The following is an 18,199-nucleotide window of genomic DNA, read 5'->3' as shown; positions in this document are numbered from 1 at the left end:
TATATATATATATATATATATATATATATATATATATATATATATATACACACACACACTAAGTACACAGGTCGAATTCAATCCTGGTTGAAAACTAGCTTTTAGTCTCGGTTTTCCAACCAGGATTACGGATCCAGGACGTCACGCAATCGGAACTAAAGCTCTTCCTTAGCAACTCAACTACACACCACATGTGACAAAATACTAAGCGCTCTCCTTTTGAATTCACCCGAGGGGAACCTTTAGTCTCGGGTGGGAGACTTTTAGTCCGTGTTGGTGTTACCAACCGGGACTAAAAGATCACCCTTTAATCTTAGTTGGTGTTACCAACCGGGACTAGAGGTAGGAGGACTTTTAGTCCGGGTTGCTAACATCATCCGAGACTAAATGATGACTTTTAGTCCTAGTTGGTGTTACCAACTGGGATAAAAAGGGTCTTTGGTGTATGTAAAATTTAGACCCAGGACTAATGCTCACATTAGTCCTGAATCCCAACACAACCGAGACTAAAGGGTGCGAACCAAAAGTCATTTCTCTACTAGTGCAACTCATCTTCCTTCTCGTTCATATTGCTCTTCTTGTCTTCCATTTCTCTTCTCTTCTCCAACCCATCATGTCTCAAACTTTCAAGATCAAAATTGATAGGTGGGTCAAGTTAGGCTGTATTTGATTTAGCTTCTGAAAAAATGTCTCTGCTGTTAAAAAAATTGAAAGCCAACTAAACAGGTAGAACCAAGCTGCTTTTAAAAAACAGCTACTTTTATGGTGTGCTGGGAACCAAAACCCCGCTACTAACTCCTCGAAGCAAGATTTCCATTCTTTTTTAGACGAAGGAAGTAGTTCAGAAGACTACTGACAATATTGTTCCAATCCTTTTTTTTTCATCTTGATACCGTCTATTTCTTTTAGATAGCATCAGACTGAAAATGGCCATTGCCCTCCACTCAATTGGCCTTTCATTTTTTTTTTCGCATGCCCTCTAATTATCTGGTGCTACTGCGTCCAAGTCCAAACTGGGGTTGGCAGCAAAAAATGACGCCAGAACTTGCTGTTAAGGCCAAACATGCATATATAGGCCGCAACTCAATCTTCCTCCTCGTTCACATTGCTCTTCCTATCCTCTGTTTCTCTTCTCTTCGTCAACCCATCATGTCTCAAGAGTGGCGTGATTATGAAACAAACATGGTGGATACAGCGGAGAACTACGGCCATGTTTTCTATAAAAGCCCCATCAAGTTCACATTATTTACACAGAAATTATCACCACCCACGCTCACTATCGCTTTTACCTCATGTATTTACTCTTTGTCATATCCAAAATCTTATTCATCGGACATGTTTTCTTTTACCTTATTTACTTTTAACCATTAGTTAATCTTATTTTTTCATCTGGATCTATGTCTATATCTATATCTATAGCCACATCTATATCTCTTATAAAAGCAAACCTCTCTGTCTTTCAATCTCTGCACGCAAACTATCCACATGTCATACTCCACTAAGTGCCTCATCTATATCTATATTCTGTATTTCTTTATATCTATTTATATCTATATCTCTTATAAAAACAATCCCACTATCTTTTCAATCTCCACACCCAAACTATCCATGTTTCATACTCCACTAAGTGTCATGTCATTACCTCTAATAAGTGCTACAACACCTTCCACGAAATGCAATTACTATTTTCATTCTTTCAAATACCTATTCGCTTTGCTGAAAAGTCAGGCTAAAAAATATTGTTCGGTGATTTATTGTGAGAGAAAAACATTGTTCCTTCGCTGAAAAAGTACGACTGATAAGCTAAGCGAATGGGGCCGAGCATCCACATTGTACTATTAATTTGGTCGTACATTCTTCTATAATTTGATTTAATATTTAAATGTGTTATTTATTTTTTCCATTAGCTTAACTAGTTTTGACAGTATAACTCATGCAAATAGTGATAAACAACCATTTTATATCTAAGAAAGTCCTGCAACAATGCATAGGGTATTATTTTAGAATTTTATATTTTTATAATCTCCACTACTATTCTATCTTGTCATGCAAGCAGTCTACTTCAGTATTCACTAGCACATGGAGTCATGTCTTCATTAAAACTATTCACATCACCAAACCACATCATTCTAACTTATATTTATTTGTCCACGTAGAGTGCTATATCATCCACTAATATGTATTATGATATTTATTTGTCCACGTAGAGTGCTATATCATCCACTAATATGTATTATGATATTTATTTGTTTATATAAGTATATATGAATAGTTGTCAAGGGTGTTAAACCCTAGGGTAGTGGGACCTCGGCTACGTAGCTCGTAGCCTCGATCCGTCTTCTCCGGCGAGGAAGCTCTCTGCCGCAGGCTTGGTTGAGAAGAGAGGGGAGGAAGATTAGATTGGTAATATCTTTCTTAACCTCAACCAAAAGTCTGTTACATGGATATAAAGCCACCGGCCTCAACCAACCGGAGCAACATACTCCTTTAATTTAGGAACTACTAATAGAAAGCTATCTCTAATTTCCAAAACAGCCGCTAGCGGTGATCGCGCCTAGCGCATCCTCGTGCGCGCCCACCACGCGCTCTGCGCGCTCCACGTCGCGGCGGACGTAACAGGCCCAGCGGCGCCTGGAATATGTGCGCCCGACCATGACATCTCTCCCCCCTCGAGGAGCAGCTCGTCCTTGAGCTGGAACGCCGGGTACTTAGAGCGGAACGGCTCGACGTCCTCTCAGGTCACGGACGCTGTCGACGCGCCCTTCCACTGGACAAGAACCTGGTGCACCCCGCGAGCCAGCCAGAACCTGACAGCACGTTCTGGCTCAGGGGCAACGGCGCCATGATGCAGAGGCGGTACGGGTGGAGGAGTATCTGGCGCCGACCCTTAGAACTTCTTGAGCAGTCCCACGTGGAACACATCGTGAATGTGAGCCTGGGGCGGCAAGGCGAGGCGGACAGCGACGTCGTTGATCAGCTCGGTGACGCGGTACGGCCCGAAGAAGTGCGGTTTGAGCTTGTTGATGACCGCCTGGGAAAGTGAGGCCGCCGCACGCTGCCGGAGACGGAGGAGCGCCCAATCACCCACCCGGTACTCGACGTGGCGGTGCACCTTGTCATAGTGCAGCTTCTGCAGCGCTTGAGCTTTGTTCCAGCCGGTAGTGGATGTCGGTCAGGAACTCGTCGCTCTCCTCCATGCTCTTTGCGACCGCAGCTACCCTCGTGTCTCTCGGTTCATACGACCAGAGGGACGGTGGATCGCGCCCGTAGACGACACGGAAGGGCGTGTCCCACAGCGACGTCTGGTAGGCGGTGTTCAAGACGAAATCTGCCTAGGGCAGCCAACGTAGCCACTGCCATGGCCTATCCGCGGTGAGGCGCCGCAGGTACATGATGATGATGCGGTTGGCCGACTCCGATTGTCCATCGGACTGAGGATGGAACACCGTCGTCATGTGCAGCTTGGTACCCATCAGGCGCATGAGCTCGCACCAGAATGTCGACGTGAAGACCGGGTCCCTGTCCGAGACCATGGACTGGGGCATGCCGTGTAGTTGTACTATCTCGGTGAAGAATGCTTGGGCGACGGACTCGGCGGAGTACGGATGCACCAGTGGAATGAAATGGCAATACTTACTGAACCTGTCCACCACGGTCAGTATGACGGACTTGCCACGGACGCGCGGAAGCGCATCCACGAAGTCGAGGGCGATATCAGTCCAAACCCCCTGAGGCACCGGTAGGGGAAGCAAGAGTCCAGCCGGATGCAAGTGCTCGAACTTGAACCGCTGGCAGACGATGCACACGCGCACCAAGTCCTAGACAAGCTGCTTCATGTTAGGAAAATGAAAGTCGCACCGCAGGCAGTGCAGCGTGCGCTGAACCCCTTCATGTCCGTCCTCGTGTACAGCCACCATGATCTCCTGGAGCAAAGGAGAGGTTGGCGGTATGTACAGCCGGCTGGCAAACTGGGTCATGCCGTCCACGACCGACCAGGGCACCCTGCGGGAGCCGACGCTGATGTCCTCGCGAAGAGCGATGAGGGCCGGGTCGGTTTGCTATGCTTGGCGGAGGCGGTCAATGAAGTCAAAGCGCGGAGCTGAAAGCGCGAGGAGCGCCCCCTCCTCTGTGTCACGCCAGGACAGCGCGTCAGCCACGGCGTTCGTCGCACCTGGCTTGTAGTCGATGGCGAAGTCGAAGCCCAGTAGCTTGCCCACCCAATGGTGTTGTGGGATGGTGGCCAGTCGTTGGTCCAGCAAGTACTTCAAGCTATAGTGGTCCATCTTGATGAGGAAATGGCGGCCCTAGAGGTACGGCCTCCAGTGGCGTATGGCGTGGACCAGCCCGATGAGCTCCCGTTCATACACGGCAAGGGCGCGGTGGCGGAGTGCCACGGGACGTCTGAAGAAGGCGATTGGGTGGCCATCTTGAATGAGCACCGCCCCAAAACCATGGGACGAGGCGTCGCACTCGACGATGAACATCTTGGAGAAGTCTGGCATGGCGAGGATGGGGGTCGTGGTGACTGCGGCCTTGAGCGCACCGAAAGCCACGGCCGCCTCGTCGTTCCAGGAGAAGCCATCCTTCTTGAGGAGGGTTGTAAGCGGCGCTGCGATCGAGCCGTAATTGTGGACAAACTTGCGGTAGTAGCCCACCAAGCCGAGGAAGCCGCGCATCACTCGCGCTGAGCGAGGAACCGGTCAGTCGTGTATGGCCTGCACCTTGGCCGGATCCATGGCAACACCTGCCTCCGATATGATGTGGCTGAGGTAGGAGACGGAGGTGATGCTGAATGCGCACTTGGAGCGCTTGACGAAGAGGCGTTGGTAGCGCAGCTCGGTGAGGACAGCGCGTAGATGACGAAGATGATCCGCCCAAGACTTGCTGTGTATCAAGATGTCGTCAAAGAAAACAAGCACAAAGCGACGTAGGAATGGGCGGAGTACATCATTCATGAGAGCCTGGAACGTTGCCGAGGCATTGCACAGCCCGAACGGCATGACCAAGAACTCATAGAGGCCGTCGTGGGTGCGGAACGCCGTCTTGTGGATATCCTCCCGCCTCATGCGCACCTGATGGTACCCTGAACACAAATCCAGCTTGGAGAAGAACCGTGCGCCGTGGAGCTCGTCGAGCAGCTTGTCAACAACCAGAATCGGGAACGCGTCCTTCACCGTGAGCGCATTCAGCGCGTGGTAGTCGACGCAGAACCGCCACGACCCGTCCAGCTTTTTGACAAGAAGGACGGGGGAGGAAAACGCCGAGTCGCTGCGGCGGACGATTCTCTGCTCGATCATGGCTGCGCACTGCCGCTCCAGTTCATCTTTATGGGCCACAGGGTACCTATACGGCCGCACAGCCACCGGTGTTGCATCGGCCTTGAGGACGATGTGGTGGTCACGTGTGCGCGCTGGAGGCAACCCCTTCGGTTCGGCGAAGACATCGGCGAAGGAGCCGAGTAGCCCCTCGAGGAGGGAGTCATCGGTCGTGGCGGCGTGGAGGCCCGGAGCGGATGGTGGTGCCATGCCACGCTAGTAGACGGTGTGCCCCTACTGCTGGAACGCCATGGTCCGAGCAGTGAGGTCCCAGACGATGGGCCCTAACGTGGCCATCCAGTGCGTGCCGAGTACCACGTCGTACCCGGCTAGGGGCATCACGAAGAGGTCGACGCAGAACTCCAGGCTATCTATGATGATCGGAGCTTGGCGGATCACACCGGGGCAGGATACGCGCTCGCTGTTTGCCACGGTCGCCGTGAGCCTAGGGCGCGGCTCGATGGCTAGGCCCGTGCGCCGAGCAGCCGCCTCTCCGATGAAACTGTGGGTGGAGCCGGTGTCGATGAGCGCAATGAAGGATGCAGCGACCAGGAACACCTAGAGCTGGATGGTGTTGCAGATGGGGACCCCAGCGACCGCGTGCAATGAGAAAACCAGGGCCTCCGCGTCCGGCGCGTCCTCAGCCGTGGCGTCGTCGGTGGTGGCGATGTCGACGCCGTTGATGAAGAAGATCCGCTTGCAGAAGCGTTTGTGCCCGCGCATGTACCGCTCGTTGCAGTTGAAGCAAAGGCCCTGCCGACGGCACTCCTCCTGCTCCGGCAGGGACAGACGTTTTACCAGCGGGCGAGCGTCCGCCGCGGCCACAGTCGCGTCCGCCTTGGCGATCGGAGGCGCAGGGAGGGCCAGGCGCGGCGCAGGGGCCGGTAGCAGGCCACGGGCCGCGGCCTTGGCGGCCGCCGGCGCGTACTGCTCCCGGAGCTCAAACTGACGCGCCAGGCTCATAGCAGCCGCCAGGGATTGCGGATTGTGGACCTGAACGTCGAGGCTGAGCGGTGGAAGGAGTTCGCCCGTGAACCGCTGCACCCTTTGAGCCTCTCCTAGGGGACCGGCGCGGGGAAGAAGCGCCTGGAAACGATCCTGATACTCCGTGACAGTGCTCGTGCGACGGCAATCCGCCAGCTCGAAGAGGGGAGCAGCACGGAGAGGGGGCCCGTAGTGCAGGTGGAGCAATTCCTTGAATCGGCGCCACGACGGAGTGCCCTCGTCCATTTGGACCTGAATGTACCACATCTGCGCCCCGTCCTCGAGATTGTAGGAGGCCATCCAGACCTTCTCTTCCTCCATGATCCGCTGCTGGTGGAAGTAGGACTCGCAGCGATTGATGAAGATGAGGGGATCGGTCTTGCCATCGTACCGGGGAAAATCCATCTTCTGGAATTTCGGCGGTCGATCATTGTGGTGCTCGCCGGAGCCCGGCTTGTAGCCCGAGGACGACATGCGGCCTCGACCGTGGCCTGCAGCATCTTCATGGCGTTGGTGAGGGATTCCACGGTGGCCTTGAGGTCATTGGCGTCACCCATGTCGGCTGGACACGATGCGATAGACGACGATGCAGATGATGGTGGCACGGCGGCTGGAGGTGTTGTAGGAGTGGCGGCGGCTAGCGGTGATGTGGGTCGAGAAGGCGAGGATCGCCGGGATCGTGATACCAGGTTGTCAAGGGTGTTAAACCCTCGGGTAGCGGGACCTCGGCTACGTAGCTCGTAGCCTCGATCCGTCTTCTCCGGCGAGGAAGCTCTCTGCCGCAGGCTTGGTTGAGAAGAGAGGGGAGGAAGATTAGATTGGTAATATCTTTCTTAACCTCAACCAAAAGTCTGTTACATGGATATAAGGCCACCGGCCTCAACCAACCGGAGCAACATATTTAATTTAGGAACTAATAATAGAAAGCTATCGCTAATTTCCAAAACAGCCACTAGCGGTGATCGCGCCCAGCGCATCCTCGTGCGCGCCCACCGCGCGCTCCGCGTCGCGGCGGACGTCACAGGCCCGGCGGCGCCTGGAATACGTGCACCCGACCATAAAAATAGTATTGTTTCATCTGTCATTTCCGTAGAACACGTGGGATATTCTTCTAGTTTTGAACTACAAGAAAAACATTAATTATGAATTAATTTTCATTTTTGTCTCATAATAATCTTTTTACATTTCAAACAACCATATTACAAATTGAAATAGACCATATAAATCAACCGTACACCCACTATAAAAGTTTGATTTCTTTCATCCATTCCAGAAAAGAAAATAGAAGAAGCAGTTTTGCCACTTCTTTCACCCATTCCAGAAAAGAAAATAGAAGCAGCCATTCGGATAAATGACTTTTAAAGAATTTCAGCTCTACCAAAAAAAAAACTGCTTCCTCAATAAAATCAAAATCCAAGTCGTTTTCTAAAGAGGTGCTAAATAGGCTTTGTGGACAGGTGGCGAGTGGCAACCGGAGGCATGCATGGTCCGCTACACCAGCAAGTTCTACACCCGCAATGGTATAAGTTGGTTGTTAGCTCTAAGTCAACTTCTTCAATAGCTCATAACATAGATAGCCTCACATGATATTATCATATGATCTTGGAATGTGTGCATAAACCTAGCTCTTAGTCACATGATCTTGGAATGTGTGCATGAGCCTAGCTCTTAACCAAGAGTTAGCTTTTCTCTCTCTTCTATTAAAATATGAAAAAAATACTTAAAGCTAGCTTATGAGTCACCAATTGAGGGCGCCCTGAAAAGACAAACAGAGTTAGTAATGGACTATCTTTGCACCGAACTGTCATGCTCCCACATTAATTAACAGTATAACATAATACTAACATTACCCAAGAACTCCAGAAGTAAACTGAGGCCGCAGCTGCGGAAGAGCAGCAGCGGAAGCATACAACTCAAACAAACAAGCATCTATTTACAGGCACCACTTTGCCAGCAGACTGCTCAAAAGAAGACACCTGCAATTCTCTCCATGAGATCAAGAGTCCGGACCATTTTAGGGAGCTCTGCTGTGCACCGGACGCCACTGCCTGTTCCTTCCTCTTTGGTCTTGCTGCCAGCTGCCGCTCCTCTGCTGCTGGCCCTCGGCCTGGTTCCTCTGCTTGAAGTACCCACCACCGCCGCCAGTGCCGTTCCGTTTCCTTCCAAACCCAGAAGTGTAGCTCGGATCCTCCGGCTGCCAGTACCTGTTGTTGGATGGTCCGCCATGAAAGTTGTTGTTCCAGTTGTTGGGTGTGTAGTGGTTCTTGCTACAGTCACGCCAGCTCGGCTTCTCCAAAGGAGCGCCCCAGCTGGTGTTGCTATTATTGCCCCATTTATTGGAAGATTGGCCTCCCCAAACAGCCTCAGGTGTTACTACATTGGCCTGGCCTCCCCAAGTCGTGTTGGGTGCAAGATTGGCCTCATAGTCCCACTTATTGACTTCAGCCGGCTTTTCTATGAAGACATCCCAGTTTCCAGATCCATTCTGGGTGCACTTGTTGCCTGCCCCGGCGTTGGCCCATCCTGTGGCCGGGGCGGAATTATCATCCTCAAATGGTAACCCTACACTATCCAGCTCAGCAACCAACTCTGGGTCGAGTTTGCATTGGTGATCGACCTTGTCGATGTACAAATCAGGGTCGTCCAGCAAAGGAATGTCAGAAGGCTTGCCATGATAGTTCGCCCAGAACCTTGCCTTTGCGTTCTGGAAACAATCAAATGCCTCTGAATCATCCCAGGGCTCATGTTTATCGAATGGTCCAACATATTGCTTGTTTTCACAGAACCTCTCCCAAGTAATGTCGCCAATGTGGCGGCAGAATTCCCTTTCCCATAATGGGACTGGGTAGTGACCGTCTTCTGCACATATGAAAAATGAGTATAAGAATTAATGGTAGCAGCACGGTAACACGGAAAGGCAAAAGATACCCTAAATTATTGCATTCAGATTCAGTAGAGTGGAAGAAAAAGAAAACATAAATAGAATTCTCTTATAGCTCCACTGTGCAGATTTGGAAGATATCAGACTGAAATTTTAGGATTAGTTCAAGTAACCTGGAAGAGAAAATGCCTTTTTTTATCAAAATTTTCAAATTAGTTCAGTAACCGTGTAGAAGCTGAATACCCCAGAGATAAAGCTTGTTACAATCCTCCGTGTTTACGACCACAGAGGAGAACATCTGAATCCATCCAAAACAAAAGATAAATTTAGAATCTATTGTGTGGTCATTCAAGGTGCCTTCTAGGCAGATATGCCCTCCAGAGTAGCTCCTGTGTTTGTTACGTGGCAACATAATACTACGTTATTTGTGGTCAATCTTTTGTTTTACTCATATTTAATCTCAATCCAAAGTAGCTACTATGAATCCTGTGGTTATCGAGAATGATAAAGAAAACGCTAACCTTAAAACCAAAATCATATCCCTAAAGGCTATAACTTAGCTTATACATATAACCCAACATTCTAGGATTACTAGCTTCTGAGCCCATAGCTGTAAAGTTTTTATTTCATAAGCCAAGCTCACAATGATATGCCCTCATACAACACTCGAGATAGGATATGAACCCATTAATTGTATGAATGGTCTTTCATTTCCTTTTCATTCATATGAATCAAAGGTGTGCAGGAAACATTAGACAATTACACTACACACATGGCATGCTAAATAAAGGGAGCGTTCATAATTCTTGCCAAAAGAGTTTGATCCTAAAATGGCAGCATTGCTTCTAAAGGCAAGTCTATATCTCCTACACAACTGGACTCATCGTGTCATGTATTTAATAATATAATTAGTATGAAGAAAGTGAACATGTGTCTTCCAGGAGATCACAAAACTTTGAGGTCAGATTGCTTGAGAAAAAAAATATAGACACAATGAATGGGACGAATAGTAGCAAATAATTCCATTGGCAGGCATATCCAGTATTCCAATGGACATCGGTTACTTAATCAGAGCAGGGCAATCGACTAGGCGTTACGACAAAGTGCGCAAAATGACAAAGTATACAAATCAAAGATGGCGCGAAAGGCACCAAGAGAGCCATGGATTCGGAAGATCCCAACCGTTGAATCCATGGCGCGCAACGGGCATTAAGTATTTTTGAAGTCGACCTGATATATAACAGCAGAGACTAGCACTCCCATGCATCTTCAAAATTCTATATGCACTGTACAGACTGAACTGTTCCTGGAACAGATTATCTGAATCCCCACCTGTACAACACCGCTATCTTGCAATTGCAGTGCCCTCCCAATCAATTCCTATTCCCCAAAAAGGAATGCCTCTACCTCCAATCCAACAGATGTGATAGTCACGCAAAGATAGCATTTTATCTGACATTTCAATGCGCAATGGAAAGAACAATCCGTACACATGAGAAAGCAAGCCTACAGTGACAGGCAATAACTCTGATTGCAAGCTTCAATCAGTATCCAAATCATCTGACCAACAAAGAATCGAGGAGTAGATCTAGACATCGAACGAGTTTTAATCCGATCGCAACCTAAGAGACTACGGACTATACAACCCAAATCGGAACATCGGGTTCAGACAGAGAGAGGGAGGAATCCGTCCGTACCGTAATCAGGCGGAGGCGGAGGCCAAGGAGGACGCGAAGCGCCGGCGGAGCGGTCACGGTGCCCCGTCACGTACCGCGACCGGTTCCAGCCCCCCATCGTGAGGAGGACGAGGTGCGCCCCGCCCGCAGCTCGCCGAAGAGACGGACGGCACCGGGCGGAGGCAGCCCCAATGGCGAGCAGCCGGAATCTATGTACCTATCCCTGTAACAACAACAGTACCTCGCGACGCGAGGCTACGAATCCATACGGGCCGCAGGATGTCGGGCCGGCCTCTCGTGCCGTGCGGCTGTGGGCCTTATGTCAGCCCAAGCACGGCTCGGTGGGTCTAAATTCGTGCCGGGTCGGTCTGCTAGGAACGGCCAAATCACCCAGCCGTGTCAGCTCGAGGCCCGTAGTTTCAAAACATATAAAAAAATCATCCCAACAAGAAGTACTTAAATTTGAAGTATTTTTTCCCAGAAGAACTTCAAACCAAAACCAAAATCATATACACAGAGAACAAGAGAAAATTAAAAGGATAACTGAGCTGTGTGCAATGCTGTCTCATTAAAAATCTTTTTGGATAAACTCACCCTTGTGAGAAACTTCAGAAAGAAAAAAAGAGTGCAGCACAGCTCTTATAAGTCTTAAACATGTTCAAAGGTTTACATGATACATCACAGATACATATCATAATCAAGTCTCAACTCACCTCTCAAGTCTCACACTCTCACTGTCTCAATCTCAACTCTCAACTCAAGAACCACTAGATGTAGAAGCCACAGATGCAGATGTGCTAGTAGAAGGAGCCCCAGAAATAGATGCATCTTCATCAAAATAGAGATGCTCGAAGGAGTCTACCAGTTCTTAGTTGTCAACATCATGCTGCAGTCTTCTTTCACCCAGCTCCCAATCTTTTATGCAAGCAAGCATCTCCACATGTTCAGGCAATAGTCGATGGCGCCGCTCCTCAAGTATTCTTCCTGTCAAGCTGAAACAAGATTCTAAAGACACTGTTGAAACAGGAACTGACATAATGTCTCTATCCATGATAGAAAGCACTGGATATGTTAGCTTATGGTCACGCCACCAGAGAAGTAGATCAAAGTCATCCTCATATATAGTGACATTGTCACTGTTCAGATAAGCAGATAGCTCACAAGCAGCAGCAGAAGTAGATAAAGAAGGACCAGGAGCAGAGGCAGGGGAAGGTTCAACAACACTAGATGCTCCAGGGCCTCCAAAATTCTTCCCCATGCATGCTTCCTCTTACCTGTGATGCTTGTAGATTGTGCAACCCTCCTTTGAGACCTAGTTGCACCAAACTTTTCTTCATACTTGTTAAACAACTTAAAAATTTTAGTTTTCACAATACCATAATAAGAACTGTAGTCAAAACCAGTTTTTTATTGCATTATGGTAAGAACATTAAATAAACCTCTCATTTTACCTTTAGAATCAAGAATAAATGCATTATGGTAAGAACATTAAATATACCTCTCACACAAGCAACTTTTTCTACAATATTCTCACCAGTATGTTTTACCTCAATCAAGCGGAGACCAATTACCTTTTTCTGCAACTCCCAGTCAGCAGACACATAGTGAGCAACAACACTGATATAGTCTTCTTTTGCATTACCAGACCAAATGTCTGATGTCAGACCAACAGAAGAAGCACCAGACAACACACAATTCTTAATTATATTACGTCGTTTATTAAAAAGTTTGCCAAGATCTCTAGTAGTGGTCTGTCTAGAGACCTTAACAAACCTAGGATTATGAGCTCTAACAATGTATTCTTCCCAAGCATCAGTCTCACCAATTCCTAAAGGCAGATCAAGCTTAGCAATCAAAAGACATAATTTAGATCTAACAACTTCAGGTTTATAATCCCAGTTATAAACAGAACCATCAGGATTGTATGAAAGCCTAGATTGAACCCTAGCACGTTGATCAGTTTTAATCCTACATGATTTTTGGTGCCTTTTTAAGTGACCAGTGCCAACACTAGATCTTGCAGACAAGGTAGATTTGCACATCCTACAAACAGCCTTGATGCAAATTCTAGAACCATTAATAATCTCATAGATCTCCTCAAAATCAGCCCACACAGGCGATTTGTGCTTACTAGTGTTACCTGTACCAGCAAACGAAGGAGTAGAGCCGTTGGAGTTCGCAGTCGCCATCGACCCTTCACCACCGTCCGTGTCCACATCAATCGGAGTCGGAGCAACAGAGCCGTCCCCAAGATCGATATCGAACAACGCAGCAGCGTCGGCTCGAGTGTTGTCGTCGTTCTCACCCTCTGGGGCTAGGCCAACCGACATGAGGACATCCTCGTCGGCTATGGCTGCCTCTCTAGCCCTGTTCCTCGACGGTGCGGGTGGCCGCCTAGCTCGCTCTAAGCCACAGCTAGAAGACGATGCATCGGCTACCGACCTGCGAAACAATGGAAGAAGAAATTAGAAGCATACATTGAAAGAAAAAGAAGAAATTAGAACATGGTTAGGGTTAGGGTTAGGGTTAGGGTTACGATTAGGGTTTTACCTGCGCAACCAGAGCCCGGTGCCAGAGAAGACGACACTCAGTCAGCAACGACGGCGGACGGCGGAGGAGGGACAAATAGAGACAACCAACTCACATAATCAATGAGATTTAGAGGGGAGATAGGGAGAGGGAGAAGGGAGAGGCGGAGAGAGAACAGGGAGGGGATCAGGTAGGAGGAGTAGAGAGCTGCTCGCCGACGGTAGGTGGATTGTCGAGGTCACCTCACCGGAGTCGAGGAGGACGGAGACCATGAGAGCCGAGAGCAAGGCGAGGCAAGAAAATGAGCAAGGGTTTGGGATGTGAGAGTTGCCGCAGCCGCGACGTGCCCTTATATATGAGGAGGGGGAGGCGTCGAGGTCACCTCACCGGAGTTGGGGAGGATGGAGGCGAGACCACGAGGGCAAGAGCTGAGAGCGAGGCGATGCGAGAGAGACGAGCGCGAGGCGAGAGAGACGAGAAATGAGCTAGGGTTCGGGGTGTGAGAGCCGTCGCGGCCGTGGCGTGCGGCTTATATATGAGGAGCGGGGGGAGGCGGGGGCGGCTGGGGTGAGCAGCGCGCTGGGCCATGGAGAGGCCGGGAGCAGGAGGGGAGGAGGCCAGGAGGGGGAGGGCTGGAGGGGGGGCGGGCCGCTGCCGGGCCAGCTGTCTCAGGCCGCGCCGTGTCATGCTGGCCCACGGGCCTGAGCAGCGGCCCAGACATGGTCTGCTCCCTCGGGTCGGGCCAACTCGGGCCCATGTGACATGGTCTGCTCCCTCGGGTCGGGCCAACTCGGGTCCATGAAATCTTTGAAGCTGCTATATTGGTTCACTCCCATGCCACCACCTTGATTGTTACCACGTTGAACGTTGTTGGCGATGGTTCTGAGAAGATCCTCCATGTTCTTCTGAGATTGTTCTGTGTTGCGCTGACTCCCGAGTAGCTGTGCGAGGAACATTTCGGGGGTAAACGGGGGCGGAGGTGGCAAATGCGGTTCATGGGGAGGTTCATTGTTGTTGCTGTGGTTTCCACCACCACCACCACCACCACCGGTCCCTGCACCGTTGGCACCGGGCTCAGCGGCCTCATACGTGGTTCGGCGAGTGTTGGTCATCTGCATATTTCAGCAACAAGTATGATTGAGTGAAGCTGTAATAATTGCGAGTGAGGGAAAAATTATGCCATACTGAATTTACTGGAGAGAATAAATTCATACAATAAAAACAGAGGCACAACAATCGCAATTCCAATTAAAACAACAGCACTTAATCGAGTTACTTAAACGGCAAACATCGCGTCCATACAATCACATTGCCAGTATACATACACTGGACTTTTTATGCGTTCAGATATCGCATTCGAAAATCAAGTTCCAAACACATGCCAATTCTCATACGTTCGAAGCAACATACGATAGATTACATGCCAACAAAAGAAAGGTCATCGCGACAAGACCTAGATACTAGCGCAAAGCTACTAGCCTACTCCTCGAGGCCATCGTCGGGATCGGAGACGTCACCATCGCCTCCAGGTGAAACTACAGGCTCATCCTGGTTGTCGTCGTCGATGTCCATGCCAGCGGCGTTCGGTGGAGCATATGGGCCAACCCCATTGTAGAGCGCGTGAAACTCCTCGTGCAAGTAGCCGTTGTATTCCTCTAGCTCATCGACTCTCTGCAACAGAAGGTTTCTTGCGTTCCAGGCTTCATTCCTTTCCTGAACCAACTGTCCAATCATGCGATCTGCATTGTTGTTGGCTTGAGTCAACGTATGCACTCGCTGCATAGCTCTATCACCTCTTTCAACCGCCTGATCTCGCTGTAGATTCATATCAGCCAACTGCTCCTGCAAGCTAGCTATAGCTCGAGCCTGTCTCTTCTTCTGCTTCTTCCCTTTGAGCTTATCCTCACTACGCAAGCCAGTCAAAGTCCAGTAGGTACTCTCAAGACCCTCATACGCTCTGATGGCGGCGAACATAGCACTCATTGCCTGGTTGTCGCTAGCCTGTCCCTCAGCTGGACCTCTGACCAATGCGCTTCCTTCAGGCTGAACCCAAATGGCATCGCGGGGATCATCCCTAGGAAAAGTACCAGCTAAAGCTGCTGCAAGCTCACTGGGAAATCTGCTCATAATGTCCCTGATGACACGGAAGGCTGCTCCCTCTGCACCCTCAGCTGGAGTGCGACCCTCAAACTCCAAATGCCAACCATCCCAATCTGGAGCATTACCGAGAGCAGGAACCGTGATCTCCACCACTGCAAGTCCATCATCTGCTAACTGGCTCTCATTCCAAGAGTACACCGGCTCCTGACCCTCTGGGTACCCCACATCATGGAGCACTCTCCAAAGCAAAGTCGGCATGCCAAACTCGCTCAAGAAGGTGTCCGTGGTGCGGTGCTCCCTCAGGGCCAACGGACGTCGAGGTGCTCTTCCTCCGGTGGACTTACGGGCGGTCTGCTTCGTGCGGGCCATCTGTAGCAAAAGTTCTCTTATTACCTCGGGGAAACATATTTTAGGTGATACAACTTTTATCAAAATGAGATAATCAATTTATAAGGGGAGGTATGCATGAGATGAATGAGATGCACAAGTACATGATGTATGTACGGGTCGTACGTTCTCACAAACTTAGGAAATAAATAATTTCTAACGACGAATTCGGTGGCATAACAACGATCTCTCATTTACGTAGCTAATACGTTCTACACGATAGCGTTGTTATGTACCTGCAGAAGATTCATTTCAGCCCAATTCCCAATGAATGCATAAAAGCAGTAAAATTTTATCTACACGCTCTACACGAATCCCCAGATACGTGTACAACGGTAGTAACTACCCGAATCATCATCCTAATGATGGCATCGCCTCCACAGACGGAAGACCCTCACATGAGATACCTTGGTAAAACATGCGTAGAACATGTAATTACTCCAGTATCATATAAGCATTCACCCTAGATCGGCGGTGTATCCGATCATGCTCTCACAACTCACACTTACCGAGGCGTAGAGGCAATTGATCCATTCATTACCACTCAAACAAGTGGCACTCATACAATAGCACGCCGTATGAGCGACGAAAGAGAAATATGATGCAAGAACCCCAGTCAGTACTTAATTAAGCCACCTAAAGTCCTTAACTGGGCATAACGGATATGATCACTGGCACACTTTATAGTTTTAAAATCACGTTTTCCAATGCCTTTTTGTTTTAAATACACTTGTGAACAGTAACACGCTAAACCATGCTCTGATACCAGCTATGACAGAACCGACCAATTATACGAAATTAAGTAAGAAAATCATCCGCCAGCGCAGACGCTTTAGCAAACTTAAGCCCGTATAACCCGGTAGTCCGTGAAATCATGAAGGATTTCAAAACAACTCATGTCCCAACCATGATCGTACTAAGTTTAGCGGTCACCAATCACATATTACATAAAAGTTTGCATAACAGATACATCAGAGTTTAAACATAGTTATTACAAAACAAGTTCGAATAAAAAGTAGCGGAAGTCATTTGCTTAAAACCACACACACTCACACGGAGTTCAAATATAGTGCCAGCGAATGATCATCTCCAACAAAAGCATCAGATGAGACGTAAGGAATGACCATGCCCATGGTCCTAAGCATCACCCATCGCAGGATACAGGCAGTTGATACAGTAGCCATAGTACATCTGCCCATCTGCAACAAGTGGGAATAAAACCCTGAGTACGAGAATGTACTCAGCCAGACTTACCCGACATAACCGAAAATAATGACACCAAGGATTATGAAGGGCTTTATAGTAGGGTAGCTGACTCATTTGCAAAAAGAAGCATTTTTAGCAATTCAAGAACCTGTCTAAAAGCATTATTGCCAAGTTAATTATTATTAACCTGTCAACTAGGTTTGCACCTATGCTAGAGTAAACATGTGATTAAGCAGAGAATGATAACCAATGATCATTAAACAACTTCCATACTGTCATATTCACTATAACTGTCCAAGTGTTCCATAGCATTTACTACGATGAAGTAACTCAAGTCAAGTGCTCACTATCCAGGAGCGATGGCGATTCGAATCGATTCCTAACCAGCTGGTGATTTATTCCTTACACAAACCTCACTCACCCGCTAAAGTGAGATATTGATCACCGAGTCAACTTTCCAGGAATCTCGAGTTTGCCAGGAACCACATGTACCCGGGGGCCGACCGACTGCACTTTGGTCTTATCATCCCGCCCCCGTGTCCTACCACACCTGCTCCGGTACAGTGCGTTGCGGGCAATCTACTCGGCCCGAAAAATCTCCCAGCTTCGCGGTCGGAAGGTACTTTATCCGGCCAGCTAAATGTAAGGCATGCGTTCAACATGACTTGAGGCCCAACAACGGTCGGTCCTTAATCGACACAGACGGAAACACTACAGTTCAAAACTCTGCAAGTCTCCGTCCGGTCTCAACTTCATTTAACACTTAGTTATATTATGACTTCATAGTCATCCAAGCAGATCCAGGTAACCACCTATAGCTCGCAGGTGACAGGAAATCACCCGACTTCTACCGGTCTAAGCCAGCTAAGCATTGACTCGACTGCGGATACCAGGGTAACAAGGATATAGTATAACAAAGGTAAACAAGGTATAATGCAGCAACGGTTGCAAACAACTCCTGAACGTAATGCATCAATTAAAGTAAAGCATTTAATTAATTAATTGCAAACCGGGAGAAAAATGCTCCGGGGCTTGCCTCTCTCGAAGGAGCTCGGACGGTGATCGGGGCACTCCGGAAGTTCCTCAACGTCCTCCTCGTCGGCTTCTGGCACTTCCTGCTG

General features: G+C 48.8%; 2 protein-coding genes across 2 annotated transcripts; both read right to left on the bottom strand.

Annotated features, from left to right (window-relative positions):
• Positions 1–4,304: 4,304 nt before the first annotated feature.
• LOC136506902 (uncharacterized mitochondrial protein AtMg00860-like) lies at positions 4,305–4,676 on the bottom strand. The gene has a single exon (XM_066501789.1). The coding sequence runs from the start codon at positions 4,674–4,676 to the stop codon at positions 4,305–4,307; it is 372 nt and encodes a 123-aa protein (XP_066357886.1).
• Positions 4,677–8,069: 3,393 nt separating this feature from the next.
• LOC136508952 (uncharacterized) lies at positions 8,070–11,085 on the bottom strand. Its single transcript, XM_066503732.1, has 2 exons — positions 10,878–11,085; positions 8,070–9,158 (listed from the first exon to the last, which is right to left on the bottom strand). Exons 1-2 carry the CDS (start codon positions 10,972–10,974, stop codon positions 8,314–8,316), a joined length of 942 nt encoding a protein of 313 aa, XP_066359829.1. The 5' UTR covers positions 10,975–11,085; the 3' UTR covers positions 8,070–8,313.
• Between the last annotated feature and the right edge of the window lie 7,114 nt (positions 11,086–18,199).

This window comes from Miscanthus floridulus, chromosome 15, assembly GCF_019320115.1.
Source record: "Miscanthus floridulus cultivar M001 chromosome 15, ASM1932011v1, whole genome shotgun sequence".
NCBI lineage: Eukaryota > Viridiplantae > Streptophyta > Magnoliopsida > Poales > Poaceae > Miscanthus > Miscanthus floridulus.
The sequence above is the reverse complement of the archived record's forward strand: the minus strand, read 5'-3'. Positions and strand labels throughout refer to the sequence as shown.